Source organism: Diabrotica undecimpunctata, chromosome 2 (assembly GCF_040954645.1).
Source record: "Diabrotica undecimpunctata isolate CICGRU chromosome 2, icDiaUnde3, whole genome shotgun sequence".
Taxonomy (NCBI): Eukaryota; Metazoa; Arthropoda; class Insecta; order Coleoptera; family Chrysomelidae; genus Diabrotica; species Diabrotica undecimpunctata.
The window spans coordinates 94,928,345-94,954,056 of record NC_092804.1 but is presented as its reverse complement, the minus strand read 5'-3'; the positions used below and the strand labels follow the sequence as shown (position 1 = coordinate 94,954,056).

Below are 25,712 nucleotides of genomic sequence, written 5' to 3'. Positions count from 1 at the left end.
GTAAATCTGGAGAAAATAACATTGCCCAGGTGGAACAATTTAAGCAAGATAAACAGAGTAGAACTACGTGGATTTGCAGATGCGTCTATGAAAGGATATGGAGCGGTAATCTACTCAAGGGTATTAGGCCCAGAAATCAAAACGAATCTAATGATAGCAAAATCGAAAGTCGCACCATTGAAAGGGAAAACGACGTTACCGAGGCTCGGGCTGTGTGCCGCGGTACTACTAGCAAATTTAATGAAGAAAACAATACAAGCATTGAACAGGGAAAACATTGAGGTATATGCATGGTCGGACTCAACGATAACCCTGGCTTGGATAAGGGGATCATCAAAAAGGTGCAAAATGTTCGTCGCCAACAGAGTAGAGGAAATAAGAGGAGTTATAGGACCGAAAAATTGGCATAAGGTAGATACAAAGGAAAATCCAGCGGACATCCTCTCACGTGGAAGTACCCCATCAGAATTATTAGAAGCAGAGCTATGGTGGAAGGGACCAACTTGGCTGACTAGTAACAAAACTTTAACGCAGGAATCAGAAGAAATACCAGAGACAAATGAGGAGGAAGTCAAAACGAAAATAACGGTGCACACGACAACGATAAAGGAGGACATATGCGAGAGATTCTCAAATTTAGAAAGAATGAGAAGAGTACTTTCATACTGTAGGAGATTTGCAGACAAATGCAGAAAAAAGAAGGACAATGGACAAAGTCAGCTTACAGTCCAAGAATTAGAGGAAACGCTATTAAAGGTGATAAAGCACACACAGCACGCCTACTTCAAACAAGAAATAAATAAGCTGGAGAAGAAACAGCAATTAGACAAGAAAAATAAATTAGCGTCATTGGTACCATTCCTGGATAGACAAGGAATTCTAAGAGTCACCGGAAGACTGAGACACACGAATCTAAAGTACGGAGAAAAACATCCGATAATTTTGCCAAAGGATAGTGCATTAACAAAGTTACTTATAGCAGATAGTCACGCAAGTAATCTAAATAGCGGATTACAACAAACACTACAGTACATAAAAAGGAAATACTGGATAATCAACGGCAGAAGAACCGTGAAAGATCATCTAGCAAAATGTTTAAGGGGCAGGAGGTATAAAAGCCAAGCAGCACAACAATGAATGGGGGATCTACCGAAAGACAGAGTGAACCCGAGTCACCCCTTTACTAACACAGGGATAGATTATGCCGGTCCAATAAAAATAAGTACCACGAGAGGCAGAGGATAGAGGAGCTATAAGGGCTACATCTCAGTATTTGTGTGTCTGTCAACGAAGGCAGTACACCTTGAGGTAGTAAGCGATATGTCTACGGATGCATTCATCGCGGCGTTCAAGAGATTTACGGCACGCAGAGGACAGTGCAACAACGTATACAGCGATAACGGAACCACATTCGTAGGAACAGCAAATTTGTTGAAAAAAGAAAATAAAAAATAGATGACGAGATAAAACAAGGATTACTGGCACTAGGTACCCAGTGGCATGTCATACCTGCATATGCAACACATTTCGGAGGATTATGGGAGAGCGCAGTGCGAATAATGAAATATCACTTGAAAAGAATCATCGGGGAAATAGTTCTAACATATGAAGAATTGAGTACGGTGCTGACACAAATAGAAGCATGTATGAACTCGAGACCATTATGTGGGTCATCAGAAGACCCTGAAGGGAAAATAGCCCTGATACCAGCTCACTTCCTTATAGGGAGAGAAATTATATCACCAAATCGGGAAGTAGAGCTTACGAATTATTTGAAGATGCCGACGAGGTGGAGATTATTGGAGAAAATAAAAAGAGACTTCTGGAAAATTTGGAAACAGGAATACCTGCACCAATTACAACAGAGAAATAGATGGCATAAGGCGCACCCTAACATAAAAGAAGAAGAAATAGTTATAATTAAAGAAGAGGATACACCTCCAGGCAGATGGCCATTAGCGAGGGTAACAGAAACACACCCTGGAGCGGAGGGATTAACCAGAGTAGTAACAGTGAGAAAGGCAAAAGGGAAACTGACTAAAAGACCCATACATAAGCTAATACGACTGGAAGAAGAGAAACAGGAAAAGCCGAAGAAGGCAGCAGCACTAAGATGGAAGAAAATACTAGTAGCTATAATGTTTTTAACGATGTTAAAACCCATAAAGGCAGAACCGTATAAAATATATAATCCGGTACCAGGATTTTTCACAGAAGACCTTGGAGAGGTCGTCATAGACCGGGGAACATTTCGAATAAAGGTGTTACTCGAAAAAGGAAGAATTCGAAAAGAGCACCAACTAATAGGAAATATGATACAAGGCGTACGAGAACTGTGTCAGGAGATAAAAATCGTGAATTGTAAGGATATAATAGGGAAGTTAGAGGAAGGACAAAGAAAGGCGAAGTCAGTAAGCGAGGGGTTGACAGTAAAAATAAAAGGAAGGGAAAGAAGAGGAATATTAGGAACAATATTAACCTCAGTATTTGGAGTCAATGACGAAGCCTACAGTAACATTGAAGCATTAGATAGTAACCAAAAGGAGCTAATAAAGGGATCACAGCACCAGGCGAAGATAATGTTAGAAACAATAACATCAATCAATCACACAGAGAACAGGATAAACGAGCAAATGAACAAGTTTAACAAAGCACTAATCACAGGTCTACAAGAAATATCTAAAGGACTTAACGAAGTAGAAGACAAAGCACAAAGACTAGAAACCGAATATAGCACGTTACGAATACAAACGATAGCATTACAAGTTATGGACTTCATAAACGAATATACTCAATTTTACGAGGGAATATTAAACCTTCACTATAACCACGGACACTTCATTGATATAGTGAAACCGGGTGAAATAACCAAATTAATAGGGAAAGCAGGGCAGATACTGCCTCAAGGGGTCGGAATACGACGACAACCCATTATAGAAACAGAAGTCAGTCATGACGACAGATATATAACAGTCATCGGCTACTTCATAGTGACAGGGAAAAATAGGTACAGCATGCTCGAAGTCACGGCCATACCACTTAACGTTGAGGGGTCGGTGGTGCGCACATTTGTCGCCCCAAGGAATCTACTGGTCGTAGATTATAACACACTGCACTACTTCGAATTGACCGCGGAAGATAGAGAAAGGTGCTTACTGTTGACAAAGGCGCAGATAGCGTGCTCACCAACGGCTATAAGAAACACGGATACCCAACCAAACTGCATACGTGAAGAAATTTATGAGCGATCTAAGAATAGCACATGTCCACTGGTAGCCAGGACAATACAGACAGCCCAATGGAGTAAGATGGGTACTCCCAACCTCTGGCTAGTTATCACGCCAGTCACGATACACATATCCATTATTTGCGATGGAAATCGGAGCGAAAGAGTACTGGAACGAGTCACATTCCTGAAGCTTTCACCCAAATGTATCGCCCAAACGAAAAATATTATATTACTCCCCACTAGCAGTGGGGTGGACAGAGCAGTGACGAGTTACCTGAAGTCGCCAATCACTCCCGTGGCCCAACTGGTGGCGAGGACACCCCGCAGGTTTAACACGCCTCTAAACACCTACCTTGACATACCAGGAGGAGAGCTACGTCGTGTGTTACTTGAGGAGGAGAGTCTGGAACAAGAACAAGAAATGACGCATACGCAGTGGCGATCGATTCACGAATCTAATTGGCATTATTTTGTGGCCACCGGGACCATTACTATAATGGTAATAATTGGGATACTCACGTTATGGAAGTACCGTCCTGTTGCACGACTATGTCGTTCAGGGAATCCACAAACTCAGACTAACGAACAGGAAGTACCTGTATTAGTTAGTAATCGGCACAACAATGTACCGTCGACTTCCCAAGCCGACATCCCACTCTCCACATTTTCATCCAATTGCCCTAATTTTAATCTAGAGATAGAGTCGGACATTGATAGCTAGGGTACGGTTGGAAGATTATTGATTATTCTTAAACTATTTATAATTTATCATGTTTGAATTTTACTATGTTATGTAATACTTATATGTAAACTTTGAGTATTGACACTTGACAACTTCACCCAATAGACCGAATGAATTTATTTGTTATTAAATACACACACGTAGTTAATTAGGTTACATACACATTTGGTCAATTATCAATAATATAATTTGGACATCAGTCAAAAGTGCTGACAAAAGTTAAACAATTTACATAAATTAGATACACATATCACCAGAGGTCCTCGAATATATTGACCCAATTAAAACTTATATAAAACTAAGATCTCTTGCCCAGAGAAGCATTCAATCAATATTCACTCAACAAACTTGATAGTCTTCAACGATCAACTTCATCAGTCTCTACTCAAAGTAATCCCGGGTCAACACCCATAGTATACGTCTCATCAATAAACTCTGCTACTATTATTTGGTGTTTCCATTACAACTGAACGAACATCTTCACTGAGCCAACGAAGGGGAATTTGTTCACACCGTGAATTGAATACTAGGATGTATTCCATTCAGGTGGGAGAGGAAGAGATCTAATGTGTCTTTACCATGGGGTCAAATGACAAAGGTGTCATCAACGTACCGTAACCAGCAGGTGGGTTTGAAATTTGATGAGGACAGGGCTGCTGTTTCGAAATGTTCCATGAAAATATCAGCTATTACGGGAGAGAGGGGGGATCCCATTGGGACACCTTTGGTTTGACGATAGAAATGATGAAAGTATGTATTAGATTATGTATGATGTATGTATTAGACATGCAGTGTTTTATAAGAGATAGTGTGTCTTGGGGGATTTGATGTTTAGAGTCCAAGATGGAAATGGTTTCATCGATGGGAATGTTAGTGAACAAAGAAACAATGTCAAAACTATCTAGTATATCTGAGGGTGAGATAGAAATGTTTTTCAGAAGATCAATAAAATGAAAAGAGTTTTTGACAAAGGAAGATGCTTTTTCGGCTAATGGTTGTAGGGATAAAGTGAGATGTTTTGCCAATTTCTGCGTGGGGCAGTTGTATGCACTGACTATGGGTCTTAGGGGGACATTGGGCTTATGGATTTTTGGAAGGCCGTATATCTTTGGAATTCGGGATGATTTTTCTCTGGGTATAAGAGATTTTTTGATGTCTCAAGGTAGTGTAGACTTATTTATGATGGATTTGGTCATTTTTTCTAGATAGGTATATGTATATATATATATATATATATATATATATATATATATATATATATATATATATATATATATATAACAACCCAAATGGCATTTAAATATCCATATATTGTTTACCCCTTAATCCATTAGTTTCTATTTCCTTTTTCCGAATACTTTCTCTGTCGTACGCCCACCTAGACTGCAGGCAGACAGGATTTCTCCATCTTGGTTTGTTCCGGCAGCTGTTTTCTACTTTAGTATATTTAGAATAACTAAAGTAGACTGCTATTTTTCAAACACAACTTTTTTTTCAAAATGAATGCCTAAATATTAGTTGTATATTTATTAGGCTGTATAATATAAGTGTAAAAGTGAACTACGTAATAATTAATTTCATATTAAGAAAAAATCGTATGTAAAATGTTTGTCAATCGTATGTCAAACACAACTTTTTTTTCAAAATGAATGCCTAAATATTAGTTGTATATTGATTAGGCTGTATAATATAAGTGTAAAAGTGAACTACGTAATAATTAATTTCATATTAAGAAAAAATCGTATGTAAAATGTTTCATATTATGATCCATATTTAAGAACTAGAACATTGTTTTTACCTGTGACTGTTTTGTTGAACAAATTTCCATTAGATGTGATAGCTGCACCATAGCTCTATTCATCAGCATTTGTTCTAGATTATAGAGGAGTTGATAGAGATAACCTCTACTGTCCACGTCATTTTCGCCGTCTCTAGGTGGAGTTAGGGAGTCGTCTATAACTCTATGAGGCAATGATGACATGCCAATGAAACTTGAACTTCTATCTTTAAATGCTGCAGAGGCTATGGCATAAGATAGTACAGCAGCGTCATATGCTTCCATCTTCAAATTTTTAGATGACCTGGTAAAAATAAATAATTTGTTTATTTTTAATAATAAATCAAAATAAAAACCACAACATAATTTCCACAAAATATTGTAAACTTACATATTTCGCTGTAACATCAGATTCCCCAGAAGAGAAATTTTGTCATGCCCAAACAAAGTACCTTACTTTAGAATGTTTATTAAGCTTTTCTATCTAACTAACTAGAGATACAGATTTAATTCTCAATGAACAAATAGATATTGGGAGTAGCGGATAGTAATCCGCTACTAAGACTAACCGGAAGTTAGTTAGAGAAAATTATATATATATTTATATATATATATATATATATATATATATATATATACATATATATATATATATATATATATATATATATATATATTTATATATCTATATATACATATATATATATATATATATATATATATATATATATATATATATATATATATATATATATATATATATATATATATTGTAAAAACTTAAAAACTACGACCGTCAATTTATATTTCTAAAGTATTCAACTAGTGAATTCAGAGGTTTAATCGGTCATTCAGGTTGACAAATAAAAAAAGAAGTCAACTACTTCATAAGTTTATCGAAGACGTTTCGCTTTATATTTCTAAAGCTTCATCAGTTCTCTAAAATATAACAAATGACATAGAGTTTATAAGAAATACAGATGTTTATAGTTCATAACTTACAACTCAATATGTAGTATATTATCGATGTTATCATATATCTACTGTACACTTTACTCATTATTTAAAACTAACTTAACCAAAAAAAAAAAAACAAAAAACAACACACAAACTTTGCCGAAAATAATGTTCATATTCGTAGATATGAATATTTAAAAAATTTTAAACGAACATTTGGCTTCATTTAGATGGTTCTCCGCTGAAGACCAACAAAGTTCTGATTTATTGCAATCTAGCAAACAACTTGACGCGATACCGAAAATTTTTTTATTTAAGGGCCATGTGTCACCAAATTCCAAGGTTTGAGACAATTATGAACTTCTACAGGGGACATTGCATAATTAGTTGGACGGGTGGAATTTGTATGGCGGAAATATTTTGATATATTATTTTTAATTTATGTTTTAATGAAACTTGGAAATAGGGGATGATTTTGTTATTATTTTGAATGGAAAATACGCCAACTTTTAACTGAAGAATAATTGGTATCATTTATTTCGTAAGATGAGAGAGTGGTAAACCTGGCTCAAATTGTCGATGTCGGTTCTTTTGTTTATTGCCGATGAGTTCTTGAGGATCTCACACATTTCAATAAAGGAGCGTTACTGATGGTTGTTTTGTTTCGCCAGTATTTTGGTATTTGTGAAATCAATGTGATGTTTAGTGGAAATGGCGTGTTGTGCAAGGGCACAAGAGGGTTTGAAAAGTCTGATGTCACTTTTGTGTGAAGTTATACGCCCTAGAAGAGATCGACTAGTCTGGCCAATGTAGCAGGAGTTACATTCTGAACAGATTATCTGATAGACAACATTAGTGTGCTCTAACGAGCTTAGTGGAGTTTTAGACTTGGAGAATAACTTTCCAATGGTTTTAGTATTTTTTAGGGATATTTTGACGGGTAAGTTTTTGAATAGTTTAGTAAGCTTGTTCATAATTTGTGGGAAATAGGGAAGAGAAGCATATTTTGTGGCTGGTTTTGGGGTTAACGGGGAAATGTTCATCTGTATGCTATTGGATATGGAGGCTAGTATTGCACCTTTAGGTGCTTCCGAAATAGAATGACCATAGCTTTTAGAGAAAAGATATCTGTTGATGATGGATATGGGGTAAGAGTTATCAATGAGAATGGATTTGAGTAAATCCAAAGATTCCCTCTTGTACCGCGTATGGGTCAGCGTGTGTACTCTAAAGCTAAGAGCTTGTACAAGGTTATGTTTGTATCTTATTGGGTGTGTAGAGTGGTAATTTAAGAACCGGTTGCTCGCCATGTCTTTCCTGTACCACGTAGTGCCCAATGTGTTACTATGTGTGCGTATGATTCGTATATCCAAAAACGGTATGCTGTTATCAACCTCCAATTCACAAGTAAATTGCAGGTGAGGATCAACGCTATTGAAGACTGATAAGGTGCTTAAAATCTAATCAGGTGGTGTTGCTAGGATCAAGTCGTCGACATAACGCTTTACAAAGGGAACCTGGAAATCTAACTTACTGATACTCTCATTGATAAGGTCATCTAGTACGAAATTAACTAGAATGGGGGAAATGGACGATCCCATGGGAGTTCCAAAGATTTGGCGATAATATTTGTCATTAAATATTAGATAATTGGTGTCAAACGTCAGTTTTAATAATTCCGAGAATATTTCCCATGATACTGGACTGTGTGGTTGGATTTCATTCCAATGGTTCCGGAGTGACGTGACGACGCTGGAGAGTGGGAGGTTAGAAAACAGTGATACTACGTCGAAGCTTACTAAGACATATTCTCTTGGTAACTGATAATTATTGATAAATTCACTGAACTGGAAAGAGTCTACTATGTTAAACTCGTTCTTATAGTTGTATGCTTGTGAAAGAATGTCCGTTAGGAATTGGGCTACATTAATGTTAGGAGCGTTTAATGACGATAGTATAGGACGCATACTCAGTTGGGGCTTATGGATTTTAGGAAGACAATAGAACCTGGGGGCGTTGCCATTATGGTTATGGAGGGATTTGGCTCGGATATAGATGATGTCTATAGACAAACCACCACATTCCTTAAAGAACACCCTGACCTGATGGTATTAACCAGTGACAAAGGCAATGCAACAGTACTAATGATGAGAGAGCAGTACTTAAACCTGAGCCAACAACTTCTAGATGATAATAAATATTATCAGCCACTTCTCCGCAATCCCACCTCAACTTACACAAATAAAATAAATAAATTCATCACTGAACTAAAAAATAAAAAAATCATCGATGATAAACTAGCCAAATCCCTCCATAACTATAATGGCAACGCCCCCAGGTTCTATTGTCTTCCTAAAATCCATAAGCCCCAACTGAGTATGCGCAACGCCCCCAGGTTCTATTGTCTTCCTAAAATCCATAAGCCCCAACTGAGTATGCGTCCTATACTATCGTCAATAAACGCTCCCAATAAATAAGAACGAGTTTAACATAGTAGACTCTTTCCAGTTCAGTGAATTTATCAATAATTATCAGTTACCAAGAGAATATGTCTTAGTAAGCTTCGACGTAGTATCACTGTTTTCTAACCTCCCACTCTCCAGCGTCGTCACGTCACTCCGGAACCATTGGAATGAAATCCAACCACACAGTCCAGTATCATGGGAAATATTCTCGGAATTATTAAAACTGACGTTTGACACCAATTATCTAATATTTAATGACAAATATTATCGCCAAATCTTTGGAACTCCCATGGGATCGTCCATTTCCCCCATTCTAGTTAATTTCGTACTAGATGACCTTATCAATGAGAGTATCAGTAAGTTAGATTTCCAGGTTCCCTTTGTAAAGCGTTATGTCGACGACTTGATCCTAGCAACACCACCTGATTAGATTTTAAGCACCTTATCAGTCTTCAATAGCGTTGATCCTCACCTGCAATTTACTTGTGAATTGGAGGTTGATAACAGCATACCGTTTTTGGATATGCGAATCATACGCACACATAGTAACACATTGGGCACTACGTGGTACAGGAAAGACATGGCGAGCAACCGGTTCTTAAATTACCACTCTACACACCCAATAAGATACAAACATAACCTTGTACAAGCTCTTAGCTTTAGAGTACACACGCTGACCCATACGCGGTACAAGAGGGAATCTTTGGATTTACTCAAATCCATTCTCATTGATAACTCTTACCCCATATCCATCATCAACAGATATCTTTTCTCTAAAAGCTATGGTCATTCTATTTCGGAAGCACCTAACGGTGCAATACTAGCCTCCATATCCAATAGCATACAGACGAACATTTCCCCGTTAACCCCAAAACCAGCCACAAAATATGCTTCTCTTCCCTATTTCCCACAAATTATGAACAAGCTTACTAAACTATTCAAAAACTTACCCGTCAAAATATCCCTAAAAAATACTAAAACCATTGGAAAGTTATTCTCCAAGTCTAAAACTCCACTAAGCTCGTTAGAGCACACTAATGTTGTCTATCAGATAATCTGTTCAGAATGTAACTCCTGCTACATTGGCCAGACTAGTCGATCTCTTCTAGGGCGTATAACTTCACACAAAAGTGACATCAGACTTTTCAAACCCTCTTGTGCCCTTGCACAACACGCCATTTCCACTAAACATCACATTGATTTCACAAATACCAAAATACTGGCGAAACAAAACAACCATCAGAAACGCTCCTTTATTGAAATGTGTGAGATCCTCAAGAACTCATCGGCAATAAACAAAAGAACCGACATCGACAATTTGAGCCAGGTTTACCACTCTCTCATCTTACGAAATAAATGATAAAAATTATTCTTCAGTTAAAAGTTGGCGTATTTTCCATTCAAAATAATAACAAAATCATCCCCTATTTCCAAGTTTCATTAAAACATAAATTAAAAATAATATATCAAAATATTTCCGCCATACAAATTCCACCCGTCCAACTAATTATGCAATGTCCCCTGTAGAAGTTCATAATTGTCTCAAACCTTGGAATTTGGTGACACATGGCCCTTAAATAAAAAAATTTTCGGTATCGCGTCAAGTTGTTTGCTAGATTGCAATAAATCAGAACTTTGTTGGTCTTCAGCGGAGAACCATCTAAATGAAGCCAAATGTTCGTTTAAAATTTTTTTAAATATTCATATCTACGAATATGAACATTATTTTCGGCAAAGTTTGTGTGTTGTTTTTTGTTTTTTGTTTTTTCTTTTTTGGTTAAGTTAGTTTTAAATAATGAGTAAAGTGTACAGTAGATATATGATAACATCGATAATATACTACATATTGAGTTGTAAGTTATGAACTATAAACATCTGTATTTCTTATAAACTCTGTCATTTGTTATATTTTATTAGAGAACTGATGAAGCTTTAGAAATATAAAGCGAAACGTCTTCGATAAACTTATGAAGTAGTTGACTTCTTTTTTTATTTGCTAACCTGAATGACCGATTAAACCTCTGAATTCACTAGTTGAATACTTTAGATATATATATATATATATATATATATATATATATATATATATATATATATATATATATATATTTATATATATATATATATATATATATATATACATATATATATATATATATATATATATATATATATATATATATATATATATATATATATATATGTGTGTATATCTTCTTCTTACGGTGCCTATCCGACATTTCGGAATCCATTTTGGAGCCATTATCAAGACTGATACGGCTCCGTTCGAGTTCGGGGTCTCAACCTGTCTACTCCCTTACTTGTGGCGTACCAGTATTGTGTTCTGTAGAAATACAAGAACCGTCAAACGGCACTGAGGTCTCAATCTGTCTACTTCTCAGTGTCGAGTGACGATCGGTCTTACCCTGTGTAGCTGCTTTTATACTCAGTTTGGGCGGGAACGGTATGCGCTGACGTGGTCTGAGCAGTGTGGGTTGGGGCGGGGGGTCGCTGAAGCAGCGGTCACCATGGTGCCGGCAGTCGTTTAACGTCATCGCTCGTGTTTAAGCTGTTAGGCCGTTTTTCAATTTCGATGGCTTCACGAATGATTCTCGATTTTAACTAGCGGATCGGAACGATAATTTTTGCTTTTTCGGAATCTATATTGTGACCTGTCTGAATATGTCGGGCTAGGGCTGAAGTAGTATCGGAATGTTTGACTGATATAGAAAGTTCGTAAATGCGGTTATGGATTGGTATATGGATGCGGTACCTGGACAACTGGAACAAGGTATCTAGTAGACACCATGGTCTTCATTGGGGATTTGGTATTTTACGGATCTGACGAGATTGGACTTGGAGTGAGTAGTGACGATGGTTTTAATGTTTAGAGGGATAAGAATTCTACTGATCTTGTCAGTGACACCTTTAATAAAAGGTAAAAAGATTTTGGGTTTATCCGGCCGCGAGGTTTCTTTTTTGGATGGAATGGCGTTTAAATGTTTTTGAATACTCCTTTTGATTTCGGTTTTGTAGCTGTAGCCTCCGTGCTTATTGTTAGTTGTTTCCCTGGAAACCATCAGGGTGTTCTAACTCTATCTATCTATCTATACAGCCCTTGCTGTCCAATTTTGGACATAGGCCTCCTCTTCCTTCTTCCATGTCTCTCTATTGTAGGTAGTTTGTATCCACTTCGAGCCTGCATGTTTCTTTAAGTCATCTGACCATCGCATTTGTGGCCTTCCTCTTTTTCGTTTCTAACTATATGGTCTCCAGTGTCTTATTCCATCTGTCATCTTTCTGTCTTATGGTATGTCCATCGAACTTCCACTTAAGTTTTGCTATCTGTGTTAATATATCGGTCACTTTTGTTTTGTTGCGGATCCAAGTATTTCTTTTCTTGTCTGATAGCCTGATGTTCAGCATTTGCCTTTCCATAGCTCTTTGGGTCTTTGCTATTTTTTCCACGTTTTCCTTTGTAAACGTCCAAGTTTGAGAACCGTAGGCGAGAACAGGAAGTATACATTGGTTGAAGACTCTTGTTTTTAAATATTGGGGGTATTTTCTATTTTTTTAGTATATAGGAAAAATTTTCGAAGGATACCCAAGCCAACCGTATCCTTCTCTTTATTTCTCCGGTCTGATTTTCTTTATTTAATTTAATTAGTTGTCCCAAATATACATATTCTTTAACTTGTTCTATAGTTGTTTGTGCAATTGTAATTATTAGTTCTTCTGGTTGGTTGGTCATAATTTGCGTTTTATTATAATTCATTTGTAGACCAATTTTTGTTGATTCGCTATTTAATTCATCCATCATATTTTGCAATTCTTCCCTTTTATCTGTTATTAATACAATGTCGTCTGCATATCTTAAGTGATTCAAGTATTGGCCATTTATGTTAATACCCCGTTTTTCCCATTGTAATTTCCTCATAACGTCTTCCAAAACTTGATTGAATAGTTTGGGTGATATAGTGGCACCCCGTTTGACTCCTCGCCGTATCTTAATGGGCTCCGTTTGTTCAACTATTTTGATGGATGTTGTTGCTTGATAATATATATTGGAAATTAAGTCCGTATATCTATAGTCTATTCTCCCATTTTGTAAAGACTTCTTTACTGCCCAATGTTCCACCTTATCGAATGCTTTTTCAAAGTCTACAAATGCCTTATACATTGGGATTTGATATTCGTTGGCCTTTTCAATTAATATTTTTATCGTAAGCAGATGGTCGCTTGTACTGAATCCTTTTCTAAAACCGGCTTGCTCTCTTGACTGGTAATTATCGAACTTAGTTGTTAATCTGTTTGTTAGTAGTTTAGATAACAGTTTGTACATTACATTCAGTAGCGTTATGGGCCTATAGTTTTTCAGATCTTTTCTATCGCCTTTCCTAAATAGTAATAGTGTTATTGCCTCGTTCCATGTGGTGGGTATTTGTTAACTGATTTCGGATTTCTTGGGTTGGTTTTTCTTCTGTTTTATAGAGATTTGTATAATATTCGTGCGTTATCTGTAAAATTTCTTTTATATTGTTGGTCTCCACTCCTTCTTTGTTCTTTATGCTATTAATTTGTATGTTTCCTAGGTTCTGTTTTAAGCACTTCATGTTTCTATTTTTTCCAATTGTTTTCTCTATCTTTGCTTCCTGTACTCTCCGTTTACACTCCTTGATATTTTTTGTTAATAGTTTTGTTTATTTCTTTGTATTCCATTTTATTTCTGTCCCCTTGTTCTAGTAATGTTCTTCTTGTGTTCATAAGAATCTTTGTTTCCTGAGATATAAAACTTTCTTTTTTGTTGTTGTCTGTGCTATTTCTTTACCCACTTTCATTAGAGTTTCAGTAAATATCATGTTTATTTCATCGATATGTTTGTGTTCTATATCTTCCTTGGTCGGCAATATTTCCTTTATTCTCTCTTCGTACGTCTGTTTTTCGTGTTTTAGTTTCCCATGTCTAATTTCTGATTATTTTCCATTTTCTTTCTTGTTTCGAATCTACTATCAATGATCAGCTTGGCTCGGACTAGTCTATGGTGGCTACCAGTTGAGAAGCGATTTAGGGCTGTTACATCTTTAACCATGGATTTTTGCATTGCAAGAATATAATCAATTTCGTTCTTAGTTTCACCATTGGGACTAATCCATGTCCATTTTTTTGGGTTTTTTTCTTAAATAATGTATTCATTGCATATAGTTGCTTCTCCTCCAAGTAATTCATCAATGTGTGTCCTCTATCATTTCTTTTGCCGTATCCATGGTGTCCTACTTTGTCTTCTTCTTTATATAGTTGTTCTCCTATTTTGGCATTGAAGTACCCGATTATTAGCGTTAATTTTGATTTCTTTTCTTCCATAGCTGTTGTTATGTCTTCGTAGAAATGTTCAATATCTTCATCGCTGTAGGTACTTGTTGGAGCGTAAACCTGTATGATTTTTAATAAGGACGTTCTTTTTAATTTAAGCGTCGTGTATGCTACTCTATCTGATATGCCCTTGGTACATTGTATGTGTTTAACTACTTTTTTATTTATTATAAATCCTACTCCATTGTTGGTGTTTTCTTCATTACCTTTATAGTATAACAAGTTTTCTGATTTTAGCTGCATTTTTGTTCTCCTTTTCTTCTTACTTCGGATATGCCGATAATATCTCACTGTATTTTAGTCAGTTCTTCCTCTAGTTCGTGGATTTTAGTGTCTTTGTTCATGGATCTGATGTTATATGTTCCTACATTTATTTTTGTCGAATATTTGCCTCCCCCAGAATCCTTGAGGCGGACCGGTTTCCCGGTGTGGGATTCCGAGTTAGTAACTCTCCCCACCTGGGGTCCTATTCCGTTTCATAATTCGACATGTTTCCTGAAGAGGGTTTTTTGACAATAAAACACCTCGCTTGCCAGACGGTTTGGTGAGTTCTGTATCAGCCGCCCACTCTGGGTCAGACGCTATTCGTCTCTAACTCTAATGCCACAAATTGGTCGCATTGCTCCTGTAGTGATCGTCTCCCAAGTTAACATGCCCATATACGGTTGCCTTCCATCGATATACCTTTTTTGGTTTCCTGTTTTGTGAGACATGCCATTACATTTTACTTTTATATAAATATATATATATATATATATATATATATATATATATATATATATATATATATATATATTGTTTGAGTTTAGTTCTTGAACCTTAATATATATTTTTTAGTAGATTTTCTTGGGCTTAGGTTTATAAAAAAATTTGTTTTGATACTAAGACATTTTTATATTTTTTTTTCGACGTTTCGGCAGGAAATCCATGCCTTTTTCAAGAATTAATATGGACAAACATGTAAAAATTTGGTGCTAACAAGTATACATAAACGTCACAATTAAAATAATATTAAAAGCATAGGACAGACACACTAAGACACGTATATATATATATATATATATATATATATATATATATATATATATATATATATATATATATATATATATATATATATATATATGAAATGAAGAAAGACGGGGTGATAGAACCTTCTACGAGCTCATGGGTCTCTCTGGTGGTCCTGGTTAAGAAGAAAGACGGAACGACGAGGTTCTGTGTGGATTACCCTTTACTGAACAACGTTACCAAGAAAGATAGTTATCCTCTGCCTCGGATCGACGACACATTGGACACATTCGCTGGAAGTAAATTGTTTTCTACTTTGGATTTGAAGTCTGGATACTGGCAGGTAGAAATGGACCCAGTAGATAAAGAGAAGACAGCCTTTACCACAGGATCTGGATTGTGGCAATTCAACGTTATGCCATTTGGACTCTGTAATGGTCCTGCGACATTTGAAAGGCTTATTGAAAATGTGTTGAGAAGGTTATCTTGGAAAACATGCCTGGTTTATCTAGATGGCATAATCGTCTTAGGGCAGACATTTGAAAATCATCTGAAGAATTTAGGAAACGTTTTTAATCGAGTTAAAGCTGCCCGATTGATGTTAAACCCCAAGAAGTGCCAGCTATTTCAAGGTAAAGTCAATTATCTGGGTCATATAGTCAGTAAAGAAGGAGTGGCCGTGGATAAGGGAAAAATCAATTCCAATAAGGAATGGCCAGTACCAACAGACAAACATCAAGTGAGAAGTTTTCTTGGAATATGTACTTACTACCGGAGGTTTATTAAGAAGTTTGCAGATATCGCTAAGCCATTAACGCGACTTACAGAGAAAGCAAGAGATTACCGCTGAGATACAGACTGCTAAAATGCCTTTGAGACCTTAAAAAAACATTTAATCACAGCACCAATTTTAGGATATCCACTGCCAGAAGGAGAGTTCACCTTAGATACAGATGCAAGTAATATGGGAATTGGAGGAGTGCTATCTCAGATTCAAGGAGGACAGGAACGAGTCCTGGGATATTTTAGTAAAGTTATTTCAAAACCTGAGCGGAATTATTACGTCACGAGTGAGTCACAGAAACGCTGATTCTCTTTCCAGAAGGCCATATCCAGCAGAGTGTTCCCACTGCAACAAAACGGAATCCAAGGAAGCAGCAGTGCTAAGAACAACGATGGTCAACGACGACTGGACGCCTACCAAGATAAAGGAAGAACAAGAGAGAGATTCAGTTGTACAGAAAATTCGAAAATGGAAAGAGGAAAACCGTCGACCACCTTGGCAAGAAATATCAAACCTATGCTCAGTAGTTAAGACGTATTGGGCCCAGTGGGACTCATTTATCCTGGAAGATGGCTTGCTCAAACGAGTCCTGGAAAATGATGACGATTCAGAGAAGAGAATACAGTTGGTGATCCCAAAGAGCAGAATAGCCGAAGTACTTCGTCAGTTACACGACAGTCCATCAGGAGGCCATTTTGGTGTAAAGAGGACCCTTCAGCGAATTCGGGAACGGTTTTATTGGATGAACAGTTCCGACGATGTAAAAGACTGGTATAGGAAATGTACTATTTGTGCTACGAGTAACGGGCCTTATCGAAAAAGGAGAGCCCCTATGAGACAATATAATGTTGGAAGCCCGTTTGAAAGAATAGCTTTGGACATTGCTGGGCCATTTCCAGAAAGTGAAAATGGAGGCAAGTACATGTTGGTAGTAATGGATTACTTTACTAAGGGGGTCGAGATTTACGCACTTCCAGACCAGAAGGCCGCCACCTTTGCAGATAAGTTGATCTAAGAATATATCAGCCGATTTGGAGTACCTTTGGAGATCCACAGTGACCAAGGAAGGAACTTCGAAAGCGATCTATTCCAAGGACTATGTGATAGACTAGGCATGAAGAAAACAAGAACTACCGGGTATCATCCGCAATCGGATGGTATGGTAGAACGAATGAATAGGACAGTTGGCAAGTATTTGAGAAAAATAGTGTCCTATCATCAGCGAGACTGGGACCAATGTCTTCCGTTCTTCACAATGGCCTACAGATCTGCTGTTAACGAATCAACAGGCCAGACACCAGCCAGAGTCCTATTCGGACGCGAAATGGGACTACCTTGTGATCTAGAGTTTGGGTGTCGACCTGGAGAAGATGTAGCAGGTGAAGATTATGTGATTGAATTACAAAGAAGAAGGGCCATGTATATGAGTTGGTCCGTTCCCATCTTCAGATCGCTAGCGACCGAATGAAGAAACGGTACGATACACAAGCCGAAAAGGGTTGCCTTAAGAAGAACGACAAAGTCTGGCTCTATAATCCCAAGAAGCGAAAAGGTTATTCTCCCAAGATGCAGCAGTTTTGGGAAGGTCCATACCTAATTATGGAGAAGATCAACGATGTCATCTACCGAATAAGCAAGATTCCGAGGGGAAAGCCGATGATAGTACACCATAACCGGCTGGCGTCTTTCGAAGGTGACCACGACGTAGATGAAGAAGTGGAAGTAAACCAAGTCCAAGATGTGTCTGACCTCACGTTTGAGGAATTCATGGATGCCCATGGAGGTACCGATTAAGCAAGACATGGTGTTACCACTTAAGAAAAGCAAGATCTACTCGCGCTCCCCGATGACTACTCGCTGGCCCTTACCATCCCGGCCAGTATCAAAGACGCACCAGGGTTGGCATCCGTATTTCGAAGAAAGTTCGGTCGAGTTGCAGAACTTCAATGCCAAGTGCCAGCTCCCGGGAAAGTCTTGAAACTCCAAGATGCATTACGTTACCTTTTCTACCTGGTAACGAAAGACACTGCCCGTGAGCAACCTACCTACCGAGACGTATGGGAAGCCTTACTTCAATTGAGAGAGCACGTACTAGAGTCCGACGTGCAAAAGTTAACCATGCCAAAGTTAGAGTGCCGCCAATTAGATTGGAGGGTTATCCGAAGTATGGTGGAGGACATCTTTAAAGGCACCTAAGTCCAGGTGTTAGTCTGTTGCAATCCGCATAGTTACTGGTGCGGAGAGAAAACCGTCCCTTGTCATTTTTATACAACTGGAAGTTGTAAAAGAAGGTCCAGTTGCCGATACCAGCATACCGTTCCAGTTCCAGTCCCGACAAGGTTCCAGGAGGAACCATCTTTTAAGAGGGGGGAAATGTTACGATAGATAATGACGTGTCATATGACTCAAAACTGTAAACATATTTATTACTAATATCTTTTCTATTCAAGTATTTTCTAGATCATACCCCAGCCGGCAGAAGCCGCTGTAAAAAACCAGTATGGCGTGACCTTCCAGTCTTATCGCCAAGGGTCAGAAAGGCCGACGAGTTTCTAGACGTATGGGTCCCCCTCCGATATAAAAAAAACCTGCTTTGGATGGAAGGTCATCGATTCATCGCCGGGATTCCGGAACTAACGGCATTTTATACTTAAAGAAGGAACTCTGCTGAAAACGGTTAGTTAGTTTTTGAACATCGCGTCGAGTTTTTAAAATGTAACGCACGTATTATAATAAATGTAGAAAATTATATAATTATTGGTGTAAAATAAATTAGTAATAAACACTTTAATAAATTTGTTAGTGTTATAAATAGAACCTTTAATAATAAATAAAAAAACAATAAATTAGATTAATAAAAACAGTACACTAGTTATGTAAAAAATGTGAACTTCACTGAAGGGTAAAATACCTTTATATTTTACAATATCGAAAATTGGTATTAAAAAAAGTTCTTTGGAATTAAAAACTATATTTTAATATGCAATGACATCCTTCTAATTGAAAAAATAAATTGCAAATTGTTTCCAACTTAGTGATACCAATCATCATTTTTATTTATTACAAATATGATAACTACTTTATTATTACAAAAAAGTTATTCTTTATCAAAAAGGTCTGCGTGGTCTAAAACCTAAGATTCAACCATCAGATATAAAATTGTATTAATTTTATACGAGGTATGTCAAAAAATATGAATTTCGCTTAAGAGTAAAGTACCTTTATTATTCACAATATTGAAAATTGTTGTAATGGAAAAAGTTCTGCATGGTCTAAACCCCCGTAAATGGGGTTTAGACCATGCAAAACTTTTTATAAAGAATACATTTTCAGGAAATTAATAATAAGAGATTCTATTTGTAGTAAATAAAAACGATGATGGCTATCGGTAATTTGACAAAACATTGCAAATTATATATATATATATATATATATATATATATATATATATATATATATATATATATATATATAATTTTCGGAGAAACATTTATTAGATTAAAGCATTTTTGTATTAAATATTTTGAAGATGTAAGCAGTAATTTTTACTTACTAAACTAATTTTTATTTGGTAAGTTAACAAAAATTGTTTTTTCTTTTTAGTTCAACCTTGTAAGTATTTTGTCTTTTTTAGCTCTTGATAATAATTGTAAACACAATTGAAAGCTCGAGAATAAAAAAATAGTTAACCAATAGCCCTTTTATTGACTCCAGCCCATCCAAAGAGTAAGATTTTTGTTTGTTTTGATTTCTTACATATAGTCTGTAGAAAGCTGACAAGCTTTAATAGATTATTTTGGAAAAGAAATAATGGCGGGACGTTTTTACTATTAATGCTCTAATCGAGGTAAGTTTAAAATTTAGAATATATAATTTTGTATTAAAATGCTTTCTAATGTATTTTAATGTGCTGAACTAGTCTTAAAACTAAGTGTATCTACTGTTAATAATATTTCTCAAGTTGTTTAAAATGATGAACTTTTAAAATCAGTTTTGAAATTGTGAAAGTGTGATTATTTCCTTTATTTTAAAAATCCAATTGACTAGTGTATTGTATTCTTAAATAGTTTACATTTTAAAAATGCGTCACTTAATAACTATTCAGATGTTTTGGCAACGCTGTAGGGTTTTGAGGTCGTAAATCATTTTTATATGAAAAATTCTATACCTTCATATTTTTTTAAGACGATCATTTCCATAATAGTAACCGTTGAATTTAGTTGTATTTACAATAGTGACTGACATTCAGTTTGACATTTCTATCTAGTAAGTTAGACAGTACGTGCAAGAAAAAACAGGCAGAATGTCTTCCAGAATGCGGTATAGAATATATGGTACGCCATTTGAAATAAGAATATTATTCAAAGTCACATGTAGAACAAACTCAACTAAAATAATAAAGCATCCTGTGTGATGAAATGATAAAATTTAAATGTTATTATTGACAGTATCTTGGCTAGGTATATCGCCAGTTTTGCTGATGTGCTCCATGGCATACTTGATTGTTAAATTAAATTGTTAAATCTTACAAATTAGGAAACATTTCAAAAATGAAGGTAGAGATAGGTATAAATAGGAAACCCTTATATAGATTAAAAGCCGAGTAAATTTTTCATACGATAGACTATGTTTATATGACTATGGGTGTTTCATTTAAAATAAGTACGTTATTTCATCTTGAATTTACTAATGGAACAATCTAATATTTTGAACACCCTGTAAAAAATTTTGCTATAGTGTAAACTGTGGTGGGCTTTGCAACCAGTGGAGAGAGGGGTAGTAGAAACATCACAGTTATGTGTGCCATGAATGCCGCTGGGAGATACATTCCACCATGTTTATTTTCCCTTTTCCAAAGCTTATTTTGCCCTCTCCCATATATTTCGGTCTAAAAGTGTCCACCGAAATACAAAGATGAGAATCTATAAAACTTTAATTCGGCCAATAGCATGTTATGGCAGCGAAGCATGGGTCCTGAAAGAAACATCCAAAAACAAACTCGACACATTCGAAAGAAAAGTACTGAGGAGAATACTAGGACCTGTGAGGGAAAACGGAATCTTCAGAATTCGATATAACAACGAGCTCTATCAACTGTATAAGGAAACACCCCTGTCAGACTTCATTAGAATACAAAGATTGCAATGGGCCGGACATGTGATACGAATGGGAGAGGATAGGCTACCAAAACGAGCACTGAACGCCAGAATGCAGGGAAAGAGACCAGTTGGAAAGCCAAGAAAGCGCTGGGAAGACACAGTAAGCAGCGACGCACAAGCACTTTTAGGAGTCCGTGTATGGAGAAGAGCAGCCACAGACAGACAAGGGTGGAGGCAAAAAATAAAGGAGGCCAAGGCTCATTTTGGGCTGTAGTGCCGTAGAAGAAGAAGAAGAATGTTTATTTTTCCGCGAAAGCGACCTCTTTTAGAAAAAGATAGACCTCCGGAGGCATTATATAAATGTTCAAATAATGGTTGGATTGATGAAGGTTTATTTTATGAATGGTTACAACACTTCCACAAATACTCAAAACCCAGTAAAACCTCGCCAGTTCTTCTAATTACAGATAAACATTCCAGCCACATACCAATAAAAGTTTATGAATACTGCAAAGCAAATAATATTTCTATGCTTTCAATTCAACCTCATTCTTCTCACAAGATCCAACCTTGGGATATAGTTTTTTATGGGCCTCTTAAAGCTGAATATCGAAATGAATGTAATTTGTTTATTAAAACACATTTTATGCGAAATATCACGCCATATGATGTTGCTGGTCTATTTAATAAAGCATATTCTACAGTAGCAACCATAAGTAAAGGAGAATCTTGCTTTAAATGCGCTGGCATTTTTCCACTCAACCCAAAAGTATTTACAAATCAAGATTTCTTAGCTGCTACATTACAAAACCAATCGCTTGTTGAAGTCCAAGATAACAATGAAGCCATATCAGCCGAAATTTTTAATACAAACCCATCTCAAACTTTGCCACCTATAAATAAAAATCATGTTGACACAACAGCAATGGATCCTATTCCGGGACCTTCTACTAGTTTCACATCAATTAAAGAACTTACGTCTATTACAAATTCCGCTGTAAGAAAGAGTATAACCAGAAAAAAACAGCATGCCAAAATCCTGACATCTACGCCTTTTAAACAAGAGTTAGAAGAAAAGGAACAGAAAAAACAGGAAAAGGTAAAGAAAATTCAAGAAAAAAGAAAAACTAAATTAAATACCCAAAAATCTCAGAAAGGAGAAAATACAAATAAGACTGAAAAACAAGTACAAACTAAGAAACCTCATTACAAGATAAAGGTGTTTGATTCTAGTTCTTCGGAATCGGATATCGATATACCATGTGATATCAGTGACGATACAGACGAAGATAGATGCCTGGTTTGCAGTGAGTTTGGCAAAAACAATGAAATGTGGTTTAGATGTACCCTTTGCTCAATATGGGCCCATTCAGAGTGCAGTTGATGGGATTCTGCAGAGGGTTATACCTACGATGACTGTCAACCATTTTTACATTAAAACACATATTTTTGTTATTTTTTTTTTTTTGCTTTTTAATAAAAAATATTTTTCACCTTTCTTACTGATTTACTTGAATTATTACCCATTAAGGCACATTCGTTAATCGTTTTATAACAAAAAATTGTTAAATAGATATTGATTTTTATTTTAATAATAAATCAAACAAATTGACTGGCATTACCCACACTCATGACCGGTATTGTCCATATATGGTGACAATACTGATCAAAGATACTCTTTTATTTTTTGTCTCTGTCAAAGACAAAAATTTTTGATTTTGTTAAATTGAATGTGTCTTGCAATAAGTTAAAACCCCAAATGACCGGTTGACGCCTTAAATTTGATTCACAGAATTTTACTTTTTTTTATATTAAATTTTCTTCTTAGGTGACCGCGATTTGCACACTTTACCCTAATATACATCTGTTTAAATATGACAGATTGTCTACTATTAAGGCCCAAGACAAAATTTTCATTTGTGCAAAGATCAATTGAGTATAGTGTTTTTGCAAGTTACAACTCGTATCAGGTGTCACATAATTACAGGCCAGCTCACATAGCTCAAAAATGGCACCCAGGATTTTGTGTTAATAGCTTAGATACAACATGCGGCGCCCTCGAAGGCCATTTTTACAATTCGGGTGCGATTATTATCAATATTCGCTAATTATGTTATGACATAAGGGTACGTCCAAGTTGAACGCCGGTTTTCGGAATCAGACAGCCGGCGCCGATAGTCGCGGAGTCGGTGTGCGAATAATTCTTCGTATTTAGGCGCGCCTGGCCAAAATACACCTACACGCTGACAACCTGTGCGTTAGTAGTCTGACTCAGACGTTTAGCGAAATAAACCTTCCATTCTCGTTTTAGGCACCTGACGCCGATAAATGTTAGTTTTTATTCGTTAGTAATTAGGCAGCACCGGTTCTGGCTATTTTCCCATGTTAAATCCCATAAGAAATCGCTAAGGTCCATTCTGCTCGTTTTTGGCTCTTTTTGTGGTGGAGGCGCGACGGCTCATCGGATCGTGTCGTGTGAGGTATTGTTGGAACCGTACGCGCAACGGGTTTCGCGCAGCTATGGGTAACACTGTTTTGGCTACGGGGTGGTGGCGGTAGGGCGAAGGGGGGCGAGAGGGGCCGGGCGAGGGGTGCGGGGGGACGGGGGTACTCGAGGTGTCGTCGATACATGAAAATAGCGTTAATTCTTCTTCTTTTGTGAAAAATCGTCCAAACGTGAAGATAGCATGAATTCTTCTTCTTTTAGTATCGTTCAAACTTGAAAATAGCGTCAATTTTTTTAAAGCGTAACAGGGGCTGTTGGTAAAAGGGTGCGTTGGCTCGGCGGATCGTGACGAACAAACGGGTCGTTGTAAATGGGGAGGAGGTAACAAATACATTGAAGCAAATAACAAAGATGGCGGCATTATCAAAACGGCACTAAGCTGTTAACGTCTAAACGGCTCAACGTACAACAACGTGTAAGGTATCGTTGGAAAGGGGAGGAGGTAACGAATACGATGAAGCAAAAAAACAAAGCTGGCGGCATTGCCAAAACGGCACTAAGCTGTTAACGTCTAAACGGCTCAACGTACAACAACGTGCAAGGTATAGATGGAAAGGTGAGGAGGTAACGAATACGTTGAAGCAAAAAACAAAGATGGCGGCATTGCCAAAAGAACACTAAGCTTGTAGCGTCTAAACTGCTCAACGTATAACAATGTGTAAGGTATCGATGGAAAGGGGAGGGACAAACGAATACGTTGACACGAAAACAAAGATGACGTCATTGCCAAAAGGACACTAATCTTGTAAAGTCTAAACAGCTCAACGTACAACAACGTGCAAGGTATCGATGGAATTGAGAGATGGTAACGAATATGTTAAGACAAAAAGCAAACGCAAAGACAACGCCAAAACGGCACTATATCATATCTCCATCGTTATTTGTCAGATTACTACGCGAAAAACGTTAAATGAAAGAGGAGAGGATATCGAATACGTTAACACAAAAACAAAGACAAATTGCCAAAAAGGCACTACACCGTATCTTCGTTTCTATTGGTTCGATCTTCGCGAATGAGGGCTCGTTGGAAAGAGGAGAAGATATCAAAATATTTTATCATAAAAACAAAGACGAAAACATTGTCAAAATGGCATTATATCGGATCTTTCTTGCGATTGATCGAATTTTAGCATAATAGACGTTAAAGGAATGGAGAGTAGTCACTGAGGCTAACAGAGAAACAAACATGACAACATTGTGAAAACGACGCTAAATCATATCTTTGCTGCTATTGGACCTATTTACAAGGGGATTCCACGTACATTATAGTTCATCATCCCGTCTCACCACCTGTAGGTTTCATCCTTTAACTATGCCCAAACCATCTAACACCTGTCATCATAAAAAGACACTTCTTTAGTTTATCGCTTCTTCTTTCTCTCTCTCTCTCTCTCTCTCACGAAACAATCGACCAATAGTGGTATAGGAACATCCACAAGTAAACGCCTGAATGGTGATATGTCAACGTCCAATGATGACATGTAAACGCCCCAAACCGTGGTGTTACGTATTCTCATATCACCAGGCCCTAACCAATACGTACCCTCATGCACCACGCCCCAACATGTATCGACCAATGATGACATAGGAACGGTAAGTAAACGCCTTAATGGTAACATGTAAACGCCCCTCGACACAATGAGAATGAAGTCATGACCAAAGAGATTCCACCCCGAGGCCGCGCAGTCGTGTGGGATAAAAGTCGACCTGATAGAGGTTACATGATTGAATAAAATTCTGTATGTATCAAGCCTTCTAAGAAGTAAGATGGA

At 36.9% G+C, this 25,712-nt stretch overlaps 1 protein-coding gene across 4 annotated transcripts in view; it reads right to left on the bottom strand.

Moving 5' to 3' along the window:
• Cdk12 (Cyclin-dependent kinase 12) overlaps positions 1 to 25,712 on the bottom strand; it is a 446,209-nt gene that overhangs the window by 58,939 nt on the left and 361,558 nt on the right. For all 4 annotated transcript variants that reach the window (XM_072523219.1, XM_072523221.1, XM_072523220.1 and 1 more), the window contains exon 16: positions 5,770 to 6,052. In XM_072523219.1, the coding sequence (XP_072379320.1) occupies positions 5,770 to 6,052 (283 nt within the window). The remainder of the gene's footprint in view (positions 1 to 5,769; positions 6,053 to 25,712) is intronic.